This window comes from Pyrus communis, chromosome 7 (assembly GCF_041283825.1).
Source record: "Pyrus communis isolate YQ-2024b chromosome 7, ASM4128382v1, whole genome shotgun sequence".
Lineage (NCBI taxonomy): Eukaryota > Viridiplantae > Streptophyta > Magnoliopsida > Rosales > Rosaceae > Pyrus > Pyrus communis.
In genome coordinates this window covers 26,301,585-26,326,833 of record NC_142571.1, presented here as the reverse complement: position 1 = coordinate 26,326,833, position 25,249 = coordinate 26,301,585, and the positions used below count along the sequence as shown (strand labels likewise).

The 25,249-nt window shown below is 37.1% G+C and overlaps 5 protein-coding genes across 6 annotated transcripts; 3 read left to right on the top strand and 2 right to left on the bottom strand.

The window, feature by feature from the left end:
• Positions 1 to 1,890: 1,890 nt before the first annotated feature.
• LOC137735226 (pentatricopeptide repeat-containing protein At3g16610-like) lies at positions 1,891 to 5,360 on the bottom strand. Its single transcript, XM_088696724.1, has 2 exons — positions 5,108 to 5,360; positions 1,891 to 4,956 (listed from the first exon to the last, which is right to left on the bottom strand). The coding sequence occupies exons 1-2, from the start codon at positions 5,183 to 5,185 to the stop codon at positions 2,689 to 2,691; spliced, it is 2,346 nt and encodes a 781-aa protein (XP_088552850.1). The 5' UTR covers positions 5,186 to 5,360; the 3' UTR covers positions 1,891 to 2,688.
• A 217-nt stretch (positions 5,361 to 5,577) lies between these two features.
• LOC137734056 (ribosome biogenesis protein NOP53) lies at positions 5,578 to 9,064 on the top strand. The gene is made up of 12 exons (XM_068473316.2): positions 5,578 to 5,846; positions 6,502 to 6,674; positions 6,760 to 6,805; positions 6,916 to 6,941; positions 7,239 to 7,319; positions 7,420 to 7,530; positions 7,792 to 7,880; positions 7,988 to 8,107; positions 8,190 to 8,312; positions 8,403 to 8,469; positions 8,575 to 8,651; positions 8,785 to 9,064. Exons 1-12 carry the CDS (start codon positions 5,678 to 5,680, stop codon positions 8,789 to 8,791), a joined length of 1,089 nt encoding a protein of 362 aa, XP_068329417.2. The 5' UTR covers positions 5,578 to 5,677; the 3' UTR covers positions 8,792 to 9,064.
• An 863-nt stretch (positions 9,065 to 9,927) lies between these two features.
• On the top strand, positions 9,928 to 12,180 carry LOC137735127 (uncharacterized). 2 transcript variants are annotated; one of them, XM_088696723.1, is made up of 7 exons: positions 9,928 to 10,166; positions 10,270 to 10,345; positions 10,453 to 10,560; positions 10,683 to 10,781; positions 11,030 to 11,155; positions 11,617 to 11,743; positions 11,843 to 12,180. In XM_088696723.1, exons 1-7 carry the CDS (start codon positions 10,137 to 10,139, stop codon positions 11,910 to 11,912), a joined length of 636 nt encoding a protein of 211 aa, XP_088552849.1. In that variant the 5' UTR covers positions 9,928 to 10,136; the 3' UTR covers positions 11,913 to 12,180. The 2 variants fall into 2 exon arrangements, with proteins under 2 accessions (XP_088552849.1, XP_068330608.2); XM_068474507.2 differs by having other exon boundaries at positions 9,940 to 10,166; positions 11,617 to 12,180.
• On the bottom strand, positions 11,978 to 14,874 carry LOC137735126 (amino acid transporter AVT6C). Its single transcript, XM_068474506.2, has 5 exons — positions 14,419 to 14,874; positions 14,135 to 14,287; positions 13,799 to 14,002; positions 12,882 to 13,347; positions 11,978 to 12,353 (listed from the first exon to the last, which is right to left on the bottom strand). The coding sequence occupies exons 1-5, from the start codon at positions 14,774 to 14,776 to the stop codon at positions 12,227 to 12,229; spliced, it is 1,308 nt and encodes a 435-aa protein (XP_068330607.2). The 5' UTR covers positions 14,777 to 14,874; the 3' UTR covers positions 11,978 to 12,226.
• A 5,494-nt stretch (positions 14,875 to 20,368) lies between these two features.
• LOC137733814 (alpha-soluble NSF attachment protein 2) lies at positions 20,369 to 24,289 on the top strand. The gene is made up of 9 exons (XM_068473007.2): positions 20,369 to 20,682; positions 21,528 to 21,577; positions 21,665 to 21,737; positions 22,315 to 22,394; positions 22,893 to 23,044; positions 23,313 to 23,472; positions 23,556 to 23,603; positions 23,732 to 23,812; positions 23,942 to 24,289. The coding sequence occupies exons 1-9, from the start codon at positions 20,538 to 20,540 to the stop codon at positions 24,020 to 24,022; spliced, it is 870 nt and encodes a 289-aa protein (XP_068329108.1). The 5' UTR covers positions 20,369 to 20,537; the 3' UTR covers positions 24,023 to 24,289.
• Positions 24,290 to 25,249: the final 960 nt, after the last annotated feature.

The window sequence follows — 25,249 nt, the reverse complement described above, 5'->3', positions numbered from 1 at the left end:
TGAAGGTGTCATATTATTACCGATATTGTCCCCAACTTGTTAATTACCAAGTTTTATCACAAAAAACTTTGGTATAGTTAGACTGAGGTTAGGATGTCTAGAGTTGGGATATTTAAACTCTTCTTTTCTCAAAGGTACGGTTGATGCGAGCTATTTCAACACAGCTCCTTACCTGAGACACCTAATTAGTGGGTCACACATAGGAGATCTACACATTGGCAACCAAGGTGGCTCACCCTGCACGCGGGGCCAAAGGACCCACCATCATCTCGGTGGGCCAAGGAGACCCACCCATCATGTGGTGGTATGGGTCCGCTCTCTGACTCTGATACCATGTCAAATTATCAGAAAGACAAGCCAAATGCCTACTTCTAACAACATCGATATTATCTTCAATTTGTTAATTACCACCTACACAATCTGTGGAGTTTTATCACAAAAAAACCTCAATATTAGTTAAATTATAGTTAAGATATTTAAACTCTTCTTTTTTCAAAGATATGATCGATGTGAAATATTTGAACGGAGGTGACCTCCGTATCTATCATGACAAACAATGGTCTATGTATAGCATCATTATGCATGGCCTTAAGTCACAGAGTGCACCTAATTGTTCTATTTCGAGTTGCAATCAACCCCACCGAGTCATTGATCTTGACCCAGATAACAAAATAAAAAATTTATAAAAACCAAAAAAAAAAAAAAAAAAAAAAAAAAAATAGAGGTCACGGGGTCGGTTGTAGCCATCGAAGATGACATAATTGCAATCACAATGATGAGAAAATAAAATAATTTGCAAAAGTTGTATGGAGCATAGCAAAGTAGAGAAACCTGGATCATATATCAAATGTATGTGTCCCTAGCTATGTGTGTCTTGTTCATCACAGGTAAATTGGAACCTGCAAAGATCCTCCCAGCGATGGCAGAACCAGATGGATCTGTGTGTGTATATAATGCATATATATAAAGTCGATTCCAAGCCAACAAGGCTCTCCTCTTTGAGGGGGTTGGAAGGAGGGAAGAGACGTCTATCGTACGCAACTCTACTCTTGCTCTGCAAATATGTTGTTTTCATGATTCAAATCCGTGATCTTTTGGTCACAAAGGAGCAACTTTTCTGTTGCGTAAAGGCTTGTCCTCATATAATGAATATGTATATATGTATATATTTGTACACGCAAGGCAAGAGAGACATCTCAAAAGGAAGGGTGTTTTCAACTGTTAGGTTGCTGTCTTTTTGTTGATTTTTGGATACTGTTTCAAGGGCACAGATTGTTGGCTCTCTTACTGCTTCATGTCCTCTTTTGGCTTGCAAATTTTCTAATGCCCCACAAGCTTAAGCAAAAGCCCCACAAAGATAGGAGACACAACTGAGATTTTGGGTTGGAGATTGGAGAAGCAAAAGAGTAATAAGTTTTTAGCCACCTTGTAGAGAAAAGGAAAATTCTACAATGACACTACACATAGCATCAACCAAGTGAATGAACGACTAAACGTGTGATTAGTAATTCAATGGATGAAGATCAAACAATTAATGATCTCAATGTATGCTATGCCCTGGTCCATACTAGAAAATTCCCAGGAGAAATGGTTTGTGTAACGGCCGAACTGCCACATGACAATTGGTGTACTGATCTATGAGTTATGGTATGAGCGGATGACACAATTGATATGCACAGATCTAGGATTATAACATGGAAATTAGTAACACCACACGGTGTGGTACGTGGATATGCCGATCAAACTCCAAAATACTAAGATTTATTGAGTGAAAGGAAGTACACACTTTCCTTGCTTTTATTCAGTTAAAAAAGCTTATATCCTCTGGAGAGACTGGACAAGGCGCAGAATTTTGAACATGGATTATGAATGATTGAACCCGCAATGATATGTGATGTGAATTCCTCCAGTAAATATATAGTGTAGACAAAATATGTCCCATCCCCATTTAACACACTTTAGGAAAAGTAGCCAACATCCTCTCATCAGCTCATTACATAAAACAAAGCTGATTAGTGACCTCACTATATCAATCAGAATGTGTGGAAACCCAAAACACGATGAGTTGAATAGCCTGACTTCAGAATAGGATTTCCACTTGGTTTTCCTCAAAGTCGGGAGAAAGACTTACATGTAACGGTTTCATACCCTCTTCCCCTGCACCTCTTAACACGGAGTGTGAAATCCTGTGCAGCCATACAGTTCAATACCTTTGTATCGGTGGGTGTCGTCGAATAGTTGTGAGCCCCAGGGTCCTTAATAATGAACTCAAGTCAATTCTGCCACTTGACCCTATACACAGCCTCTTGAGAACACCGCATGTGCCCGAAAAAACTCTCTGATCAAAGAAGCCAAAAATCCACCATAGTCAATTGAACAATGATATTTCGTTGCCAGTCAATGAGATCAACATTCTTTCACAAGTTCATTGAACCAATGTGGCAACATGAACTTTGTGGGTTTTTCATCTGTAGCCTGTATGTACCTCGAAAGAAGAACTGAGCAGCTGAAAAAAAAAATCCTCGAATGTACATGGCAGTTCCGCCCTTGGAGTTTTATCATCCAAAGATTCATTTACTCTTTTAGATGCTGCCACTTCTCTTTATGTTGATCATATACACCAGACCTGAACATTTTGTCCCCGTACTTGACATGGTTATACAAGAAATATTGAACAAGTTGTTGACATTAATCTTTTCTATTCAGCAAGCTCATCCATGCATCCCCCTTTTTTCCTACCAAATTCATATCTTGCAATACATAACGCAAATCTGGAATGTAACCCATGGATTTAAGCTTCACTCTCAGCTCTTCTAACTTTGCATAAATATCATGCTTTTCCGGATGTTGTTGATCCCCTGCATAAAATTTGTGGATTCTACCATTCACAGAAATCCAACTACAACCCGGTTCCTTTTTCACGCCTCGGTCTTTCATCACATCCCTCAGACTAAGTCCATCTTCATAACTCCCTGTCCTGATATAAGTGTTGGATAGAAGAACATAGGTAGCTGAGGATTCTGGTGTAACCGAAAGAATCTTCTCAGCTGCAATCTCCCCCAACCCAACATTTTCATGTACCCTACATGCTCCCAACAAAGTCTGCCAAACCATTTCGTTGGGCTCAATTGGCATTCTTTCTATGAACTCCATTGCATCATTAAGACGACCTACACGACCTAAGAGATCAACAATACAAGCATAATGTTCCATCTTTGGCACCACCCCATATGATTTTTCCATTTGATGAAAATGATAGTGGCCTTCATCTACCATACCACGGTGGCTGCATGCAAACAGAACACACAATAGCGTCACATCATTGGCCTTCACACCCATCTGCTCCATTCTCTTAAAGAGTTCAAGAGCATCCTCCACAAGCCCATGTTGAGCATAGCCTGATATAATAGCAGTCCACGACACTGTATCTGGTTCAGAAATCCTCTCAAAGACCTCTTGCGCCTCGTCTATATTACCGCACTTGGCATACATATCAATTAGAGCACTTTCTATACATTTTTCCGAGTCCAAGCCAGCCTTGCAAAGGAGGCCATGGACTTGCTGACCATACTCCAGGAAACAAAGGCTGGCACATGCAACAAGCACACTAGAAATGGTAAACTCGTTCGGTGTAAAGCCTTCTTCTCTCAACTTCGAGAAGACTATCAGTGCATCCTCCCATTCAAAACATTGTGAACAAGCAGTCACCAGTGTTGTCCAAGACACTAAATCTCTCTCTTCTATCCTGTCAAAGACCTTCTGTACGTCTTTGAGCAACCCACATTTGGCATATGCATTGGCAATTGCATTGGAGATGCTTGTAACCTTCATTTCCACCCCAGACTTCAAAACCATCCCGTGAATTTCCTTTCCCAAACGCAAACATTTCAAAGCAGCTATTGCATTGAAGACACTGCAGTAAGTGTATTTGTCTGGTTGTATATTGTTTACACACATTCTCACAAAGTGCTCCAATGCTTCTTGGCTGTGACCTGACTGTGAATAGCCAGAGATCATTGCATTCCATGGTGGATTGGTTTTACAACTGGTGAAATTAAAGTCAAAAACAGATCTTGCATCAGACAGAGACTTGCATTTGGAGTACATATCGATAAGAGCAGTTCCCACAAGAACACTAGACTCCATGCCCAATCCAGATGCATAACTGTGAACAATTTTGCTCTTGTCAACATTACCTAACTTCCCGACTGCTTTCGAGACACTGATGAGTGTATACAGATTTGGTTTAATTCCTTCTTTCTGCATTCTTACAAATTGATCAAATGCTTCAGAATGAAGGTCATTTGATGTTAACCCCGAAATCATTGCATTCCAGGAGACTTTATTATGTTCAGTCATGGAATTAAACATCCTACACGAATTCTCAACCATTCCGAACTTTGCATACATGTTAAGAAGAGATGTACTTACAAAAGTATCAGACGCAAAGCCTCTTACAACAACCTGGGCATGCACCATTTCGCCCAATTTGATACAATCTAACCCAATGCATGTCTGCACAACCGCCGAATACACAAACTTGTCTGGTAAAATTCCACTATCCACCATATCACAAAAGAACTTAAACCCATCAAGAAACAACCCACTCTCTGTCGACCCAACAATCATGACTGTCCAAGAGAAGATGTTCCTTACCGGCATTTCATCAAACACTCGCCGAGCTGTGTCAAAATCCGAGCATTTCGAATAGGCATTGGCAACATGGTTCAACACCACCAGCAAGTCCCTGTCCGAAAGCTCGGATTTTAACACCAACCCATGAACAGATTTAACTTTTCCTACAGAACCCATGTCCTCACAACCATAAAGGATATCAATTAAGGGTTGAATTTGAAACCTTTTCCGAGTTTCATCAACAGAAACTAAGCTGGGAAATTTGCTTCCATTGGGTTTCTGGGTTGTTGGAGATAATTGAATTAATGTTGAATTTTTACTCTGCAATCAATTAAGTTTGATATTATTATTATTACTTTGTGAATGAACGAACATGAAGTTAACGAAGAAAGAGAGACCAAAACAGCAACAAAAGAGGCAGAAGAGAGAGAGAGAGAGAGAGAGAGAGAGAGAGAGAGATGGAGTTGCTTACTTTGTTTTTGGAAGTCGAAGCGGGAAGAACCCGAGGATAAGCAGGTTGAGGAAAGCCCAATTTAACGGCCAGACCCATGGACCTCCGTCGCAGTTAGCCGATTGTCGTCTTCCAGTGATCACAATGAGGTGATGAAGTTGCTGATGCTTATGCTTTGAAATGTCTCTCTGTTATCGGAAGTTATCTTTTCCGATCCCCACCACAATATTCTACAGTACTCTACCGAATAAATAAAAAGTAAAAAGCTTCTGCCATTAAAAAAAAAAAAATTGATATGTTTAACGAAAAGTTTTCGATGGTATTTATTTTAACGAAAAATCATAATATTATATTAAAATGTTAATTCTGGTATTATTCAGTTTACGTTTTTATTTTGTGTTAAAATTCAAAATATTTAAATAATTTTGATTAGTTTTTCTTAAAAAGAATTTCAATATAAGAAAAAACTAGTTAGCGAACGACGCCGTTTACCTGCCATTCAGAATTAGGGTTTATAAATGAACCACCTAAACCCGCAGAGAAAGCAGCGCACTTGAGAACTCAGAACTCAGAAATAGAAGGAAAATAGCGATGGGGAAGAAAGCCAAGACCTCCAGGAAGGGAAAGAAGGCATGGAGGGCCAACATCAGCACCGATGACATCCACGATTTCTTCGAGCAGTCCACCAAGGACGCCCTCTCCGGCGGCTCTCTCGCCTCCGCCCCCGCCGAGTCTCTCTTCTTCGAAGACAAGTCCAAAGGTACCTACTTTCTCCGAAGCAATGTTTGTACCTTCATACCCTTTTGGTTTTGCCAAATTCCCCTATGTATCCCGCTTCCCTGTGGTTGCTAGCTGGTTGACATTGAATTAATTGGTTTTCTGAGTAGGAAATTAGAAATTTTTTTGAGCTGGATTTTTGTGTTGAACTTATCGAGATGCGACACGAACAAATAAATGGAAGAGTTTGATTGAATTTCAGATTATTGTATGTCGAAAATTTGATTGGATTGTTGCATTTTCTGTTAAATGAGCTTACTTTAGCTTAATGTGAGTGATGGTCAAACAAACTCTGATCATTTACGAAGAACTGTATTTCGGAGAAAATGAGGGCCATTTTGCTTGGATAGAATTCAGCTTGAATTTTGATTAATTTGGATAGAATTCAGCTTGAATTTTGATTGTTTAGAGTCGTTTTATGGCTTGGAAGGAATCTTGTTGTATTCAATCTGGGTTTAGAAAACTGTATAGAAATCTGGAGTGAGTCAAATAGTCACTTATTGATATATATATATATACTTTAATAAGTATGGAATTTGGTTCAGTTCAGTTCTTTTCTTGTGTTTTATGCTCTTGCGTTTTCTTAAACGTTGTCCTTTTTTACGTGGAACTGAACTTGTATGCTTTGGCCGGAGCAGATCTTTCGGTGAAGAGGAAGATTGAAAAGCACAGACAGAAAGTACTCCATGTTGAAAGCATGCTACAGAAAAATCCATTTGTACAACCAGTGCCTTCTTCGACTCTGAAGAAATCTAAGAAAGCACATAAAAAGGTTCCAGAACTAATAGATGAATCTGGATGGAATCCTGAGGTCAGTTGTTATATTATAAAATGTAAACCTGCAGATGTTATATAGTTCTAGCGATTTGGTATTAATTTTAGTTTGAATCTGGCAGCGTTCTGTCTCATCTTCTGGCATGGCTGACTTATGGGGCTACACAGGTTTCCTCAACCTTAACATCTATTGCATTCTTTCCACTATTTTATTTCTGTTATTTTCTTTTCATACATGGTTCTGTGCATTGTGTTGACTGTTTTTAACTCTCGTGCAGGTGATGACAACAAAAAAACCAAGAAGGTAAGGCTCATTGTTTAAGTTCAAGAATGTGATCATGTTATTGTTCATATTGGTTTTTTTTCTGTTTCTGTAACTCTAATTCAATTCAGGTAATGCGTGAAGAGCACACTAAAATGCAACTTCTGACCACCAAGTCATAATTATAAATAATAAGATGCGTCATGGATCATATCTTATGTGGGAGTCATATAGACTCCGAAGCAGCATTAGGCTGCTGTGTTATTGTTTGAATAGACACTGTTTTTGCTAACAGTGCATAGCTCTTAGTTGATGTATGTTTATTGAATTTTTTTTAAGACGAGGAAGCCATCAATTATTCCTGCCGTAGAAGTTGAGCCTCCAGGATCCTCATTCAATCCCACATTTGAAAGTCATCAGGTAGTTTTTTAATACACTCATCTAGTACATTTTTTGTTTGTTGACCTTTCAGCTTGTATGGCATAAAGTTTTCTCATCTTTGCCTCTTTTGTCAATCCAGGAAACATTGGCTCATGCTGTTGCAGAAGAAATGGGGAAAGTCTATAAAAAAGAGCTAGGACCTCAACCAGTTCCTCTAACTGTTCCTGGAGAGGCTGTTGACGAAGAAGAAGTGAGTATCTTTCGTTCCTTTCATGTATTAGTCATCACTGGGCTTAATGTAGAGCTTTACATACACGTCATTAAAAAAATTATAGTTGTCTTGGATAATGAAATTGTTTTCGGTATAAAGAATATAACTAGGAATCTTAACAATTGTAGTACAAAACATGATGGACAAGGAGTCATAACGACAAGTATTTTCTATTTTACATATTACTCTAATTTATATATTCATAAATGAGAATCTTAGACTACCAATCTACTTTTTTAGATGTATTTTCTTGAGGCAGATGAAGGCAGTGATGACAATATGAATCCAGAAAATTTGGATGAGAATGGGGATGCTGCATCTGAGAAAATGTGAGCCCAGTTTTTGTTTGATAATGGGTAATTTTATGTTGTATGCATTATAAGGTCATCTAAACTAAATGCCATTAGCTCATATTGCTTGAAAAAACATGGTGCAGGCCTTTAAAAACAAAGAGGGTGACAACAGTCATATTAAATAAGAGAGCTAGGCGTAAAGAACAGCTTAAAAAGGAAGCAGAAGCTAGACAGGCGAAGCAGCTTTCCAAAGAAATTGACGGGTAATATACTTACACAACTTTTGTCTCTACAGTACTCTGGTGAAGATTACATTCTAATATTTGCTTTGCCCTTTGGTCGCAGCTTACCAGATATCATTCAAGAAATAGCGAAAGAGGACGAGGAGAGGCATAAAAGACATCTTCGACAAGTTGTAGCTAAACAAGAAAAACTCAAGTCATGTCCCCCACGATTGGGGAAGCATAAGTATGTCTTAAACAATGCTCTCCCTCTCATACACACACATTTAGTATAGTTTGTTTGTTTACCTTCCTATGTATAATCCTTCTATTACAGGTTCGAGCCTGCCCCGGTTCAAGTCCTCTTGACTGAAGAGTTATCAGGATCCCTCCGGAAGCTTAAGGTACACTGCACTTTTCTTTTTTTGCCAAAATTTTCCCACTTTTATTCTTTGTGTTCATAAAAGACTAAATGAAAGTCTTATTGCTTTTCTTTTTTTCCCCCAAAGGGTTGTTGCACCCTTGTCAATGATAGGTTCAAGAGCTTCGAAAAAAGAGGACTAATCCCGCCAAAAGCGAACAAAAGGTTTGTCAATCTTCTCTTCGTGTCTTAAACCAAGTTTCTTTGAGGGTTCACTGGATTTCGTCCGAACTTTAATCAAAACTCGTTCTTTGTTTCCTCACAAACAACTTTAAAGATTTCTCTACTTCTTTGACAGGAAATAGAGCCTTTTTCTTGATTTGATTAACCAAGATGAAGCATGGATTCAAAATCATTAGTTCGGGTTCGAGAAGAACAGCAGATTTTGTCAGCGTGACTGTTGAGCTCGGAAGTTTTATACTTATCTTATTTCTCACTCTCAGTTTTCAATTTTTGTATTTCGCATGGAAATTCTCAGTTCTAAAACAGCTCCGGTTGTAATCGACACAGAGATGTATCATGCCAGTGCCTTTTTGGTTTTTCAGTTACAAAAGAATTCAATTTGTGATTTACATTAACCTCGTCCCTTGAGACTTCTTTGATATCTTTAGTTGCATCTCTTGTGTATCTGTCATCACGTGATCAAGGCGACAGGCACAAGAGGATACAGACGGTTATAAGGCAGGTTCTTCTACGTGTCAAATTTGCAAAGAAATTAGGAAAAAAATAATTATAAATTGGTAGAGAAATGTAAGAATAATAACAAAATAGTAAATTTTCTTGATAAAATTGGCACAAGAGGATATGCACCTTGAGTTTTTATTTTGGCTTTTTAGCCAAAATGGTTCAAGAGATTTGCATAATTCCACATTCTGGTTATTTGAAATCTATTGAACCAAAATGGTTCAAGAGATTTGCGTAACTCCTCACCTTGGTTATTTCATCAATAGAAGTGATCCCTGAGATTGTCCATTATCAATCATTTTGATCATTTTATGAAAAATCTCCATTAAATTAGAATAAATAATAAAAATACTCTCAATTTTTTGTCAAATCATTTTGACCTATTGTTTGTTAAATTGAGAGTATTTTTGTTATTTTGATCCTTATTTAACATAATTTTTCGCTAAATGACCAAAATGATTGATGGTGAACAATCTCAAGGACCAAAGTAAGAAGTTATGCAAATCTCAAGGGCTATTTTGGCTAGAAAGCCTTTTATTTTTGAAGGAGGATATACACTTGATTAGTGTAAGCTCCATGCAAGAATATAGTCAAATTTTCTAGATTAAATTAATTTTCTTTATCAAATTGTTAAGTTTTTTTGTTTTTCCAGATTCAAGCTTAGTTAGGTTGGTCAGAACATTGTGCTCTTTGTTTTTACACTCAAGTTCGAATAACTCTGCGCATTTGAGTTCAAATCTTTTTTGTAGTTTAGAAATTTCTTAAAATATTTAAGAATTAATAGAGAAAATAAAATTTTATTTTATTTGGACCGTTGGTAAAATGACTCACTGTGTTTAGACCCAAAAATAACAGAAAACCAGCTGACCCAGACCCTTCGGCCTCTACTCTTTCCCGGGCGTCCAAGGACGGACCTGCTCTTCAGTTCCGCCGCACCGAGCTTCGGAGGACTCACCTCTTCGCACCATGCGCACGTTAGCATTCAAGCTCGCCACTGTAAGCTCCCTCTTCGAATTGGTTTCCGTCCAGCATTCCGATTCTCTTTTTCTTCGTCCGAATTTCTCCGATTTTGATTGTGATGTGAAAATTTCGTGATCAGTGTTCAAAGTATTACTGTACAAGAAGCCCGGTGCGCAATGCGCCGCCCCGCAATTTTTCAACTTACAACGGAAGAGGTAATTCGAATGCTTACCCATCTCAAGATTTTGTCTTTGATTCCGTAATTTGTTGTTTGCTTGCTGAGAAAATGAAGGAAAATTTGAATTCTGGTACTGGATTGCAGATGAGCTCTCTCTTGAAGAGGAAGCTGAAAGAAAAATTGGGTGGATGTTGAAACTGATATTTGCTGGGACTGCAACTTGCGTAGCTTACAACATAATGCCTTATATGGGTATTCTAATCTTTAGCTAATTTATCTTAATTAATCTATGAAAAAATGAGAATTGCCTGTTATGCGGTTTCGATTTTCAGGTTTTCACCTGACATTGCTCTTGAATTTTACTACTTTTCCAGGTGATACTTTGTTGCAACAGTCCGTGTCGTTGTTGACAGTCAAGGATCCGTTGTTTAAGAGAATGGGGGCTTCTCGATTAGCTCAGTTTGCGGTTGATGGTAACTCGCGTAGCTCTATTTTCCGTTGTGCAGCATTTCATTTCAAGGAAATTCGTTCATTTAATTACCCGTTGCCTGGTTGGATGTAGTCGTTTTATGAAACTGCATTGTCTTTGAGCTGCATCATGTTATAGGTGATCATTTCTTTGATCTCCAAATCAGGTTGTAAATTTTTATGTTTACTTTTGTATCGAGGTTTTTGAATAGGTAGCGCATGAAACTGAGGGTTCGTTTGTTTTGATTTACAGATGAAGGGAGGATGAAAATAGTGGAGATGGGTGGTGCTCAAGAGTTGGTAAATATGTTGGGCGGTGCTAAAGATGACCGCACAAGAAATGAGGCTTTGAAAGCTCTTTCTGCTCTGTCACCTTCAGGTTAGAATTTTACATTGCAGTTACTGCCGCATGCACCTTTGTCTATCCCTACTTTGTTCCACTTTTAGAAAAGGCGCGTATCAACTGAAAGTTAGGGGATGTTACAGATAACCGCCATCATACATCGCTAGTACTGAATGGAAGGATAGGATTCCAGCATATCGTAGCCTAAAACCTCTGGATTTATGAAGCATATCTTATCTGTACCCTACATTCATATTGTGAAACAATATAGCTGTTGAGTAACACACCGGCAAGCGTAATGCACATTTGATAATTGCGGTGCTAAAAGATTTGACAGTTATGTTTAGACAGTTGTTGGGAGAGTATGCGATAGAAGTGTTTAGAAAGTAAAAATGCTAAGCATTTTGGATGTCCCCGCAAACATGCTAGAGTCGTTCTGTCGTAATCAGTTCTTTCTTATCTCTTTTGGTCGTCTAATCTATTTTCTGTAATTGCAGATAAAGCTCTTGGAGCTTTACACCAGGCTGGGGCAATCTCAGTTATCAGATCTACCCTGGATTCCCTGGAGAATGCTGAAATTGAGAAATACAAGTCAAGCTTACTCGGGAGATTCCAAGATCTGAGGTACGATTTTCCAACCGCAGATGTTTCAAGGTCTGTAAACTCTTGATCTCCAATTATAGGCTGCATCACAACCTCTAAAACGCCATGTCTCGAATTCAGAAAGTTGGCTTTAACTCATATGAATGATCGCCGGATGTTTCACCGGTGCACAACCCTGTTTCGAGATTAGAAAACGTTGCATACTCAAACAATAGTCGATGAAAGTAACTCTGTAAAATGCTGGGATTTGGCGGATTCTTCAAAAGTTGGTAAATAATTTTACCAGAATAATTGTATCTATTTTTGGTACAAACATAGAGAATGTCTTTGAACTCTGTAGAAGCAACACTAAGCTCAACTACATCGCTGCAATAACAAAGCCTTATCCCATTAAGTGGGTCAGCTGTATGAATTTTAGAATGTCACTGCATTCGGTTTTATGCCAAGTCTTTCGTTAATTCCAAGTATAACAACAATTTGGAAAATAATAAAAAGGAAAATCAACTAGGACTTGTTCCCAAAAAAGTTATATACATTGATGGAAATGGCAACTGCACTTGTTACTACTGCCAGGACTACCATCACAGTTGCCATGATCCTGTCGGTTCTTGTAGATATGCCATGTACATCTCTGCAATTTGCACAAAATAGAAAAGAATGTCAAGTTCAACATTCTTTTGAACATAAAGATAGAACATATCACTAGTTGGTCTGACGGCGCCTAATCTGAACTTGTTGGAGACTAAGGGCCGATTATACTATATAAAAAGCACTTATAAGCGCTTTTGCCATAAACACGTTGAAAATTTTTATTAAAATTTCACGTGCTTCCTGTAAAAGTAGTTGATTCTCAGGTCGCTATGCCGAAGAAAAAGAGAGGTTGCACCAAGAAATGGAGAAGATAAGAGTAGGCTTGCGTTAGTTGTCTGCTATAAGATAGCTAGTTTTGGGGCTTTCGACATGAACAAGCTTATCCGACGTGGCTTTGCTATGGCTCATGACTTGTATTGTAGTCGTAGTCTTTCAAGTTTTTCAATCAATCATAGTCAAAAATGCTTTGGTAAGTGCTTTTAGTTCTTCTAGGAGTCCTACACAAGGCCTGAGTTTAAATTTCGTAAACGACGATTGTTTAATAAAATGAAAAGCATAGAGAGAGTACCGTAGAACAATCGCACCAGGGAAAATGAAGGCAAGGCAGACAGCAGAAGTTGATCCCAAAAACTGAAAAATGTACCAAATGTTTGGGAAGGCAATTGCAGCCAGGTAAGAGAAAACCAGCAGGCCAAGAGTGAGGAGCACAAATCTCCTACTATCTGTGGCCAAAAGCCGCTTTTGAGGGAAAAGCAGTTCATCCAAATTTACCCTCAGAGAAAAGTTCAAGAGAGGAAAAACCAACATCAGATGGAGGGCGTAGCTTAATCTGACAGCATCATTCAGCACTGCCCCCATTGCTGAATCTGAGCTTCTGTCGAAATTCACAAGTATGTCAGCCACGATTGCATCCCCAAACAAAAGGTACCCAAACAGTCCAATGGAGAAGTAGATGACTGCACAGAGCACCAATGAAATCCTGACCGCTGATATCATATCAGACGGCTTACCAAGCTCGAAGCCAATTGGGTGAACTGCATGAAGTCAATCAGAGTAGGCAATGGTTATAAAGTTTGAGATGACAATAGTAAATTGATGTATAACAGATGGCAGAATGGATTGAAGAGCAGTTTGACATGTGTACGCTCATACAAGGGCGGAGCCACCCTTAAACTCAGGTGGCTCCTTTGTGAGGGGTCAGGGGGGAACTTCTATTGTACGGAGCCTTACCTTTACTTTACAAAGAGATTGTTTCCAAAACTCAAATCCGCGACCTTTTAATCAAAAAGGAGCAACTTTTCCGTTGCATCACACAACAGTTCTTTAAACGGAAAAAAGAAGAATTATAGGCTACTTATGTGAAAATTCCTGGCTTCGTATCCCGATTCAAGCTAACATTGTTTGGACTCTAAACTCTCTTCGATCCATTATGCCATATGTTCTACATCGCAAACTGTTCGATTCCTAAAAATGTACATTTCTTACCGTTGAAGTGAAAAGTGAAGGCTGTAACAATGACTGGAACAGCAGTGAAAAGGTCAAAGAAGGAGGTTTGTTTGCCCAAGCTTGGTAACAATCTTGGGGTGTTGACTTTCCCTTCAAAGATTGCATAGATCGCCATGGCAGAACTTATGCCAACAAAAACCACAGCAAGAAGAACTGATATGGCTGAACTGAACCTCAGAGACTCTGCAAAACACCAATTAAATATTTAAAAATTAGCAAAAAAACCCCTAAAAAGTTTAGAAATTTATCATTTCACCCAGTAAGAGTTTTAAATTTAGCACAAAGGGGTTTGTTTACTTGTGTGAATTTACTGACCTACTCGCCTTAACAAAACCAGTGGCAGGAAAATGAAAATAAGCGTGAATAGGAGGGCAATATCACGTGAGTTCCACCAATGAACTCCAAACCACTCTTGCAGAACACCGGAATGCCCAACTCCGGCAGCCCCATTTCCAGATAGAACATCCCCTGAAAAACAAAAGAAAATAATCATCCTTCTAATTTCGTACCAAGCTCGCCGACGTATATGTCCCTGTAACTAATTTGATTCTTTTCCTACCAAGCTCGCCGACGTATGTGAATATTTAATTGGAGCTTACCAATTATAATCTGGTACATAATTAAGCACCCAAGATTAGTAATCATGACACATATCTGTGTGGCAACCGATCCCACCTGCCCAAAGGACTCCCTCATGACGCCGGAATACGTCGTGGACTCGCCGGAATGCGTGAACCTCATCAGGAACTCCACCGAGACGTCAGCCAGCAAAGCAATGATCACAATAAGCACAAAAGCCGGTATCACACCAAGCACCTTGAGAGTGGCCGGAATGGACATGATTCCGGCACCAATTATGCTCGTGGACACGTTGAACACGGCCCCTGAAACAGACCCCCGCCTCACCGGCTTTCTGTCCTGCAGCAGTGGCACGTGGGCTTCGGCTGCCGGCGACATTCCGATGGATGCTCGGTTTTCTTGCTAGAGAAAGAGTGTGTTCTGCGTTATGTTGTCTTTTTGTACATGAAAAACTTTTGATGTGTGATGACTGCATGTAGGGTAGGGTTGTGGATGAATATGTGATGACCGCGTGTGGGGTGGGGGCGATTTAATTTGGCGTAGAGAGTTTTTCTTGAGAGTCTTCTTAACATTTTTCAAACGTAGTTAATGTGCATGGAGTAGTTAATGTGCATGGAGTGTGATTATTTGTGGAATAGTCTTATTCAAACATTTATTTTTACATTTTACATATTTTCTGTTATTTTTTTACTATTAAACTTTTTCAATTCATTCGATATAATGGTCGAAAATTGAGAATAATGTGTGAGAAGTAAAATTATGTGTGTAGATAACATTGCCCTATTTTGTGGATGTTTAACGAACGGTAGAATTGTAATTTAAGTTAGTTTGGTGAGAGCTTAATTTTTGGGGATTTTTTTAGTGAAAATATTTGGGGGATTTTTAAATCAACGGATTAGAAGAGGAGTCCCATCTGGCAAATTTTTAAACCAATCAATTAGGTTTAAATTTTCTTTTAATTAATTTGCCGAAGAAGAAATATAATGGCCATTTTGCTCATATTTTTGGCCTTACTAGGGGATAATTTGATTTAAAATTCAACAAGTGTGATGCTTTGATCTTTTATAATTAGAGTACGATTATCTGCCCTCCTAATCTCTTTCCTCTTTCATTTTCTTATATTTAAACAGTTACGATTACGTCACGTTTATATCATGTTTTGAATTTTTTATATAAAAAATAAGATAAAGAGAAGAATGTGAGATGAGTGAATGGAAGAAGATGGTAATAGAAAGAGAGAGAATCATATTCCTTTATAATTAGCCTGTTAATCATGTCAAAAACTTAGATGTGACAGAACAATTATACCAGGTCAAATCAATTTTTTGTGTTTTTTTTTTTTTGTCGAGGAAGAAATGCCTGTAGATGAAACTAATCAATTTGAAGACGCATGTAGAGAGTTCCTAACTTAAGTGGTCAAACATTTATTCGCGTTTTTTCGTTGTTAAAAATTTGGACCTACCATTTAATTATCGCCCCTTCTTCTAAATTCTAGAAAAGAAAGAACACAAGTAGAAAATAGTTAAGTTGTATAATTAATGGCTTAATTTTAGTTACGTCCCCGAAACGTTATTTTGATTTTATTTTGCTTCTTATAATTCAAAAGTCATTATTTTTACTCTTTGAAACTCAAACATTATTTCACTTTAACTTGTGGACTCTCTCTTTTTCCTAAAACTTATAGGTCGCATATTCAAACATATATGAGACCTAATACTCAATAAGACCATGTCACGTGTGCAATAAATTTGATTATGAAGCTCCATTATGTGTTAACATTCAACAATTAGAAAATATTAAATTAAAAAAAAAATTTGAAGAAATGGAAAAAAAAATTTGATTAGCCTAACGCATCCAAATCAAACTCACATAAGAAATTAACAGATCTAAGACAATATAAAGCAAATTTTGAGTTTTATAGAAAGATTCTCATGTTTCAGTGAGCAAAATGAGATCAAAATTGAGTTCCAGAGAGCAAAGTGGATCGAACTTTGAGTTTTAGGGAGTAAAGTTGCGACTTTTAAGTTACATAGAGCAATGTGAGATTAAAATCAAGTTTCAAATGGCATAGCTAAGAATAATCCATAATTAAATTACTTTGTATTATGTATGTGTGAAGAAAGTTGACGTTCCTCTATAAAATCAATTGACAATATGAGAAGTAATCAAACTTTTCATAAGCACAAATTGGATGACGAGGAGTACGAGTAGCCGTTGGGCTTCACACGTGGGACAACTAGCTTTGATACCATGAAGAAAGTTGAGATTCCACTATAAAACCAATCATCAATATAAGATTTATTTTCAATAATATGGAATGAGTTCGCACTTGATATATAATATATGATAATCAGTTCACGTGTTATAATAAAAATAAATTACTTATACTGTATGACTGTGTTACGACATTGACATAATAACTCTTCATTATCCGAATATTGTTGAAAACAATCGGTTGCCAAAAAAAAAAAAAATTCTTGCAAATCGGATGGCATACGAGATGCCACAAACAAAAGGAAAGTAAGGTTGGAAAGTGAGGTGTAGCTGCACAAAACGGGGACACTTCACTTTCTATAATTTTCTGGACATGTGGATGCCATTTGAACATAGGTTGTTCATGATTAATTGGCATCATTCCAGGTCTACTTTTATGCGACATCTCGATCTTAACGTGGTGATCGAGATATAACGCAACATACGCTGCTTTAGAGTCGGACCTCAAAATTAACGTATTGTTAAACTAGTTAAATCTTACATTTACTCTCTCTTTTTTTCTTTGGTAACAATGACTTGTTTGGATTATAGAAGTAGAGTTTCTACATAGGTAGGAGTCTTGAAACTTGTCAAATGACAACCACTACGGGGTGACTCAGTGCTTGCAGACGAATTTCAGGCTCCTATTTTACATTGCATGTCTTGAATTTGATTTCTGATTTTGATAAATCACACAATGGTGAGCAGGGAATGTTAAAATGACTTTGTGAATTTTTTCAATCCTCGAAAGAGAACTACAATGTCAAAGTTACTGGTTGATCTTTTTTTTTATATTATTATTGACAAATTAAATTAATATCCAACTCACTAGCTATAAAGATATATATATAGCCATCATATCTTTGTGATTCGAATATAAAATTTATCCGACAAAGTGGACGGAGCGCCGAGGTCACCAAAGTTAGGTTATCAACAATGCATAACAAGCATGTGCGTTTTTGGGCATATGAGTGTGTGGATGCTTCAGGATCATGCTTTTCTCGATGTATTTGTTTTCTTTCGGATAAATGAATAGGTGGATGAGATGTCATATTCAAAGGGAAAAATAGATAAACCTCGCAAATGTGGAAAATACAAAAATAGGACAATTAATTTTGTAAGATAATATACAAAAATGCATCCCCTGACTCTCTTTACGAAAGACTTTTTAGTGTGTCGAGAGTACGGATTAGTATATCATAATACTAGCAGTTGAATTATTTTTTTGAGTATCCAACCACTTATATGATGACACTTGATGTACTAGACTATATTCCCGAAGCAGTAAAAATTTATCCCGCTTATCAGCATGTTCTTTTATATAGTCTCAAACAAATCCTAAAGAGAGTCGTAAACTTTGAAAATTCTTACATGTAATATATCTCACTCATTACCTGAGGTAGAGAGAAAGCGGGATATTTCATCATAACAAAGTTTTTCTTCTTGAACTGAGTTGGTTAAATATGTACATGAAGGATAAGAACTATACATATGAACATTCTTTGCACATTGATGTATCAAATTGTAGATTTTCATGACCAAAGATAAATGACGATCCTAAGCCAATAAGGCTCTACACATTGCGATGGTTGGAGAAAATGGCTATTGTACGCATCCTAACCTTTTCTTTGCAAAGATGTTATTTCTACGACTTGAACTCATGACCTTTCGATCAAAAGCAGAAACCTTTCAAGGGCTTGGGGTCCTGTAAGAGTGGAAGGGCAATGACTTGAGCTCCTCCATTGGTTTCTTGTTGTTTCACCATTTTTTGGTTTTATTTATTATTATTATTATTTTTATTTTTATTTTTTGTGATGTTTTGGATGTGGAATATATAGTTGACAACCTGATGTGTTCTTGGCTGTTTGTTGAGTGTTATTTTTGTGGATGCAAATTTTCGCCAACTTTTCTTTGACTTAAATGCACCTGTAAAATAATAGTACCAAAAGCCGCTCATGATGAATAGGGGCCAAAAATCTCCAATGCCAAAGTTCGAATTCTAAAAAGAATGTATTTGAGAGTTTGTGGGTCATGAATTTTGGAGATAAAGAGAAGAGGGACAAGGGCCAGCCCTCTAGGGTTTATGAGTGGCCCTGTCACTTCCTGAACCCGGCTCCACCGTAACATAATATTGTCTGCTTTGGGCCCCAACCATGCCCTCACGGTTTTGTTTCTGGGAACTCACACGAGAATTCCCAGTGGGTCACTGATCATGGGATTGGTCTCGCGCGAACTCGCTTAACTTCGGAGTTTCGATAGAACCCGAAGCCAGTGAACTCCCAAAATGCCTCGTACATATAAGGCACATCATCCTCTCTCCGTTGGTCGATGTGGGATGTTACAATCCACCCCCTTAGGGGCCTGACGTCCTCGTTGGCACACTTGCACCACACGACAGAGTGGCTCTGATACCATTCTGACACATCCAGAACCCGACTTCGCCATAATATGATATTGTCCGCTTTGGGCCCTGACCATGCCCTCACGGTTTTGTTTATGGGAACTCACACAAGAACTTCCTAATGGGTCAACCATATTGGGATTCCTCTCGCACGAACTCACTTAACTTCAGAGTTCTGGTGGAACTCGAAACCAATGAGCTCCCAAAAGGTCTCGTGCTATATGGAGGTGAGCATGTACATATAAGGCACATCACCCTTTCTTCGTTGGTCAATGTGGGATGTTACAAGCCTGCTTTAGGGTGGCATTTTAGTGGGAATATTTCAAATTATTTGTCTAAATAAATATCTTGGAGTAATTAGGTAATTATTCTAAATTAATGGAATTAGGATTACTTGAAGAAGTATTCTCTGATTAGGAATGTATTTATAATAGAAATAAGGAATTATTCTATCATAAATACCTTTTATTTTTCCTACGAGTAGGGGTGCCTTCAGCAGTCATGATTCTCTGCTTGCTTTATCTCAACTATGTGCGGTGAATGAGAATGCTCCCTGCTCATTTAATAAAGGGCGGTCTTGTCTTTCTTGAAAAATAATCTATATGTCAACTCCATGATTTTTAGGATTATTTTTGGCTTCACGATTTTAATCCAGAATTAATGGGAATTATGAGCTTAATCTCATTTCTTAGTTCTTGCAGAAAGAAGATGAGCATAATTCTGGGGTGTTGTATTACTTTATCTATGGATCTCTAAGTCGTTGATGAGCCCAAACAATCTACCCGGCAAGAAAACTATTTGAGATTGGGCCTCCATTATTCATATTTGGGCCATGGTTAATAATTTTTTCTTATATTTTATTTTTCACTTTTGAAGAACTTTTTTGTTACAAGAATAATTTTATAAAAAATGGAATTATTTTAGAAGAATATGCTAAAGTATATTAGAATATTATGTGTTTTAATCAACATGATTCAAATTTAAATTTTTTTAAAGCAATTGATCTAAATTTTCATATCATATGGCTAATTATACAACAAAAATATTTGATTGACTAAGTGATTATATATTTCAAACACAAATAATGTTTGTAGGATTGGTTTAGAAGTTCATTTAAAATAATTGAAAGTTTTTAATGAAAATATTTTTTGATTTTAAAAGCATAAGTATTTATGTAAAAAGTACATAACTGATCTTTAAATGTTTTAAGTGTCTTTTCAAATTCACTTGTATTTTACCAAAACTTGGTTATAAAACATTTTTATTACATCACTTTTAATTATTTTAAAAGCAAAATAATATTATGCTTATAATCTAATTATATCATTATTTGTATGTGTTTCTAATAAAATAACGCCCTCCGTCCCTGAAAGAAACCTTCGAGAACTATTTTGACAAAGATTATTTCCCACCGCGACTTCTGTTTTACTTTTCCCCTAAGCCTCCATTTCCAGAGCTCAGAAAAACTCAGGAACTTGAAAAGCAATGGGCGATCAGATTGCTAGGGCGGAGGATTTCGAGAGGAAAGCAGAGAAGAAATTGAGCAGCTGGGGATTTTTCGGTTCCAAACATGAAGACGCCGCCGAACTCTACGACAAATCTGCCAATGCCTACAAGCTCGCCAAATCCTGTGAGTTTTCCTCTTTCTGCGTCCTTGATTGCCTTCCGATCGTTTGATTGGAGGGAAAATTGCAGACGAAAATAAGAATTGGGGGATCTCTTGTTGGAGGTTTTCACGTCTTTGGTATTTTGGGCGATTGAATTGATTCAATCGTGGGTTTTGATCACAATCAATGGCCTTGATCGATGAATGTGGATTTTCCCTTTTTATAGGGTCTTTTTCTTTTATATTTTTATTTTTATTTTTATGAAGTGGAAATCTTCGAATCCTTCGACCTGGTGAACAAAATCTATTAAATTTTGAACTTTAGGGTTTGCTTGATCTCATTTTGTTGGAAAGGATTGAACTTTGTTTGAATTGGAGGCCTTGAATTGAATGATATGAACAATGAATGGAATGGGCCTCAGATGAATAGGCTTATTGGTGTAAGCCGTGATGGATTTTGTTTTGGAAATAATGTTTAAATATTTTGAATTTTGGTAGCTGCAACAACCAAATTCCAAACTTTCCCTATGTAAGAGAAGATAGATATAAATCTGCATATGGTGTTCAATTTACAACTAATTCTAACTTAGTATCAGATTTTCTTTCTGCAATTTTATGAAAAGGATGAAATTGGGATATGGATCCTTCCAACTGATGGCCATGGAAAACCGTACGGTCGCATGTATATGGTGTAATATCAATATGATGGAACTGATGCCTCGCTCTCTCACGAAGACAACTCTCATATCGTATTTTTCCCGTGGTGGCTATTTGAAATACAAAATTTACAATATTTATGAGTTGCTTGAAACTAGATCTTGTCAATGATCACTTCAATTGCTTCTAATCTTTACAAAATGGCGTTTCAGGGGACAAAGCCGGAGCAACATATGTCAAGTTGGCAAACTGTCATTTGAAGGTTAGTGGTTTTGATGTTTCGACTATGCAATTTCTTTCATTTTTAATGTTTTTAATAAAACCTGATAGCAATGCTTTTCCATTATAGAGCGAAAGCAAACATGAAGCCGCCACAGCTTATGTTGATGCTGCACATTGCTACAAGAAAACAAATGTTAATGGTATGTATATGTTTATGTTACATCTTACGTATATGCTTCCTCACTGCCCACAAAGTCCTGGAAGGGGAAATAATCATCTGGGAAATGAAGAGAATGAGCCAAACTGTTTGCTTCGTCTTACAGATCTGCAAAAGATATGGATAACATACACAAAGCTTCAGTCTGTAATCTCATTCTTGATACATCACATAGAGTAAAGTTTTTTACGTTAGCAATACAGAATTTGTTATATAGTGTACCATAAGTAGCAGATATTTTGGTAGACATATCTACGTTTGGCAAAAAAAACCCCAGTGTTCTTAGCTGGTTCATGACCTTTGAAACAGTTTAGATCAAACTAAGCAACTTGGGTACAACGGGTGGTAGTGTTAGTAATTTTACCTTGGTTTATCTTATTGTAATATGGTTGTAGTACTTTTGTGGCATGAAATTTAATTTTCTTTTTTTGGTCTTGGTATGGTCTAAAACCATTCTACTTGCATTTCATCCCCAGTTATATCCTTCTTGTTCTATTGTGTTCGTGTTTGATTAGGATAATCTTAATTGGATTTTGTAACATAATTCTGGTCTTCTACAGAGGCCATTTCTTGCTTAGAGCAGGCGGTAAATATGCTATGTGATATTGGAAGGCTTAATATGGCTGCAAGATACTATAAGGTATTGTTTTCCACAGTTATATAAGAATCAATCTTTTGTTTCAAGATGATATTTTAAATCTCTTCTTGCAATTGTGTGCTATAATTTGGTGTCCCATTTGTAAGTTCTCAATATGCAATTCCCTTTGCCGTTCTACCATTGTTTGTAATAGTATGCAGATAAGAGAAACAGTATAGACATGTACATTGTATATTTGTAAGTTCTCCCATAACCAAAGAGGATTAGTTAAATTAGAAGTTAGAAGATCAAAGAAGTTGTCAAAGACTAACTTGGGATCAGTTACGAAAGGAGATAGAATATGTAATAGTAAATAATGGAAGATCAGAATTCATGTCTAACCCCATATAGAGGGAGAAGGGAAGGGGTGATGACAAAAAATATTTCAAGTGTTCATCTTTTGTACTCTTGGCATTGATGCTTTTCATGCTGAATGCGTCAGTAGTATATGATGCTATGGAAACCATAGGAATCATTACTTGATACATGTTTTCCATGTAGGAAATTGCCGAACTATATGAGTCTGAACAAAATATTGAGAAGGCTATTGAGTTCTTTGAAAGGGCAGCTGATTTCTTCCAAAACGAAGAAGTAACAACGTCGGCCAACCAGTGCAAGCAGAAAGTTGCTCAGTTTGCTGCTCAGATTGAACAGTAAGCCTTTCCCTACCATTTAATAGCAAAAACATTTTGTGTATTCTTGCCATCTTGTCTAGTTTAATATGGATACTCATACTTTTGATAACATCTTGTGTTACATTCTTCGCTTTTACAGCTTTATTTATTTATTTTTAATTAGAACCTTCTAGTTTATAACTAGTAATCACTCTTTCACTTTTTTTGCTTATCTAGAAGACCTCTTTATAGCTTCTCATTGTTGCAAATGCTGGTAAATAACCAACAAATATGTTATATTCTGCAGGTACCCCAAGTCTATTGAAATTTATGAAGAAATTGCACGGCACTCACTCAACAACAACTTGCTTAAGTATGGAGTTAAGGGGCATCTTCTTAATGCTGGAATATGCCAACTTTGCAAAGGAGATGTAGTTGCAATCACCAATGCATTAGAGCGATATCAGGTCTGAGTTTGGCTCTTGTTTAGGATTTTGGTATTGACTACCTTATCAGTTGGAAAATTACATACTTTTTTGTACTTTTGCAGGATTTAGATCCTACTTTTTCAGGAACAAGGGAGTACAGGTTCTTAGCGGTGAGTTATTTTGGAAGTATTTTCAGTTTAGTGATGTTTAGTTGTTTCATGGTTGATTGATTAAAAAAATGAAAACAGCACGTAACAAGGTAGTAATTTTGAGAAAGTCATCATTGTGTTTTATGCAGGATATTGCCGCTGCAGTTGATGAGGAAGACATTGCGAAGTTCACTGACGTGGTCAAGGAATTTGATAGTATGACCCCACTGGTATGTCTCTTTCATTCGATGTTATGCATCCAAGTTCAATAAATACCTATTTCATTTGTGTTTTCTTTCCCATCTGCATATCTCTTCAAATTCAATATTTTGATGTTCGGTGTTGAATTTGCCGTGTAGGATGCATGGAAGACAACCTTACTGCTGAGAGTGAAGGAAAAGCTGAAGTCCAAGGAACTTGAGGAGGACGATCTTACCTAAGGTGAAAAATAATGAAATGATGTTTGTTTGGTTTGTCCATTTGTTTGTGAAGATTGTGTTTTGTTTATTGTGCGTACATCATTCCTTTACACTTCATTGAGAATGTGTTGGAACTGAATTGTAGTTGATTTGGGATTTAATCCATGCGTTTTCGACTTTAATCGATCTTTGTGAGTCCGTGGGATTGTATGTATATTCAAACCACTGTATGAATTGGCTTTGCTTCTAAAATGTATGGGGTTCTATTCTGCCCTTATCTTAACTTCAGCCCTTGTGTCAACCTGTCCAGTTTATGAGCGTTGGTTGGTTTAACTTTATTAGATTATTACTAATTTCTTGCATGCTCATGGTTCGATCACAAAATGTGTGATTGCAGAAGAACCCAAAACCTGGAGAGATACTCTTGTCAATAATTTACCATGTGGTAGACGTCTATTGGATGATTAGTGCGATTTTTGAATATGCGACAAGTATTTATCGCAGGGTTGACTACCCTCGTAATATTTTGGTTGCAGGAGAGAATCTTTTTACAACCTTGTGTGAATCGCATATCAATGCCATTCATGTGCTGCAAAGTTTTATGAGAATTGATAGTCATACCCCAATCTCTTTATACACATCATTCTCTATTTCTGATCGTTGGATTGAATGAATACGAAAACAACAAATATGATTAAACCATTAAACAGGGGTGCAGAATGAGTCTTTCTCGTCTATTGAGTACGTTGCTTGCAACAACTTATTATCTATTTGCCCTTGCACGCGAGCTTTTCCTCGCATATGATTTGACTACAAAATCTTTTTCTTTCCTGACAAAAAGTGAAATTCTAAACCATTTTTATATATGAATTAGTCTGAACAGTTGAACTAATTTACGTCATTTTCAGCGATGGATGATTTCCACCCTTCCACAAGTTTCGGAAACGGATCATCGACCACATCTGTCCTTTACCAAAAAACAATATTTGGTTTTTTAGTCAAAATAGTTTTTAAGTTATCATAACTTCTCAATTTAGTCTCTGAGACTTAAAATCAATCATTTTGATTATTTTATGAATTTTTTTTTGTTAAATTGAAGAAATCACCAATTCATGTGGAATGGTTCATTTGGTAAAAAATACCCTTAATTTAATTAAGATTTTTCGTGGAAAGATCAGAATGATTGGCGGTAAACAATTTCAAAAACTACTTATATTGCTTTTAAATCTTAGAGAAGTGATGAGTTGT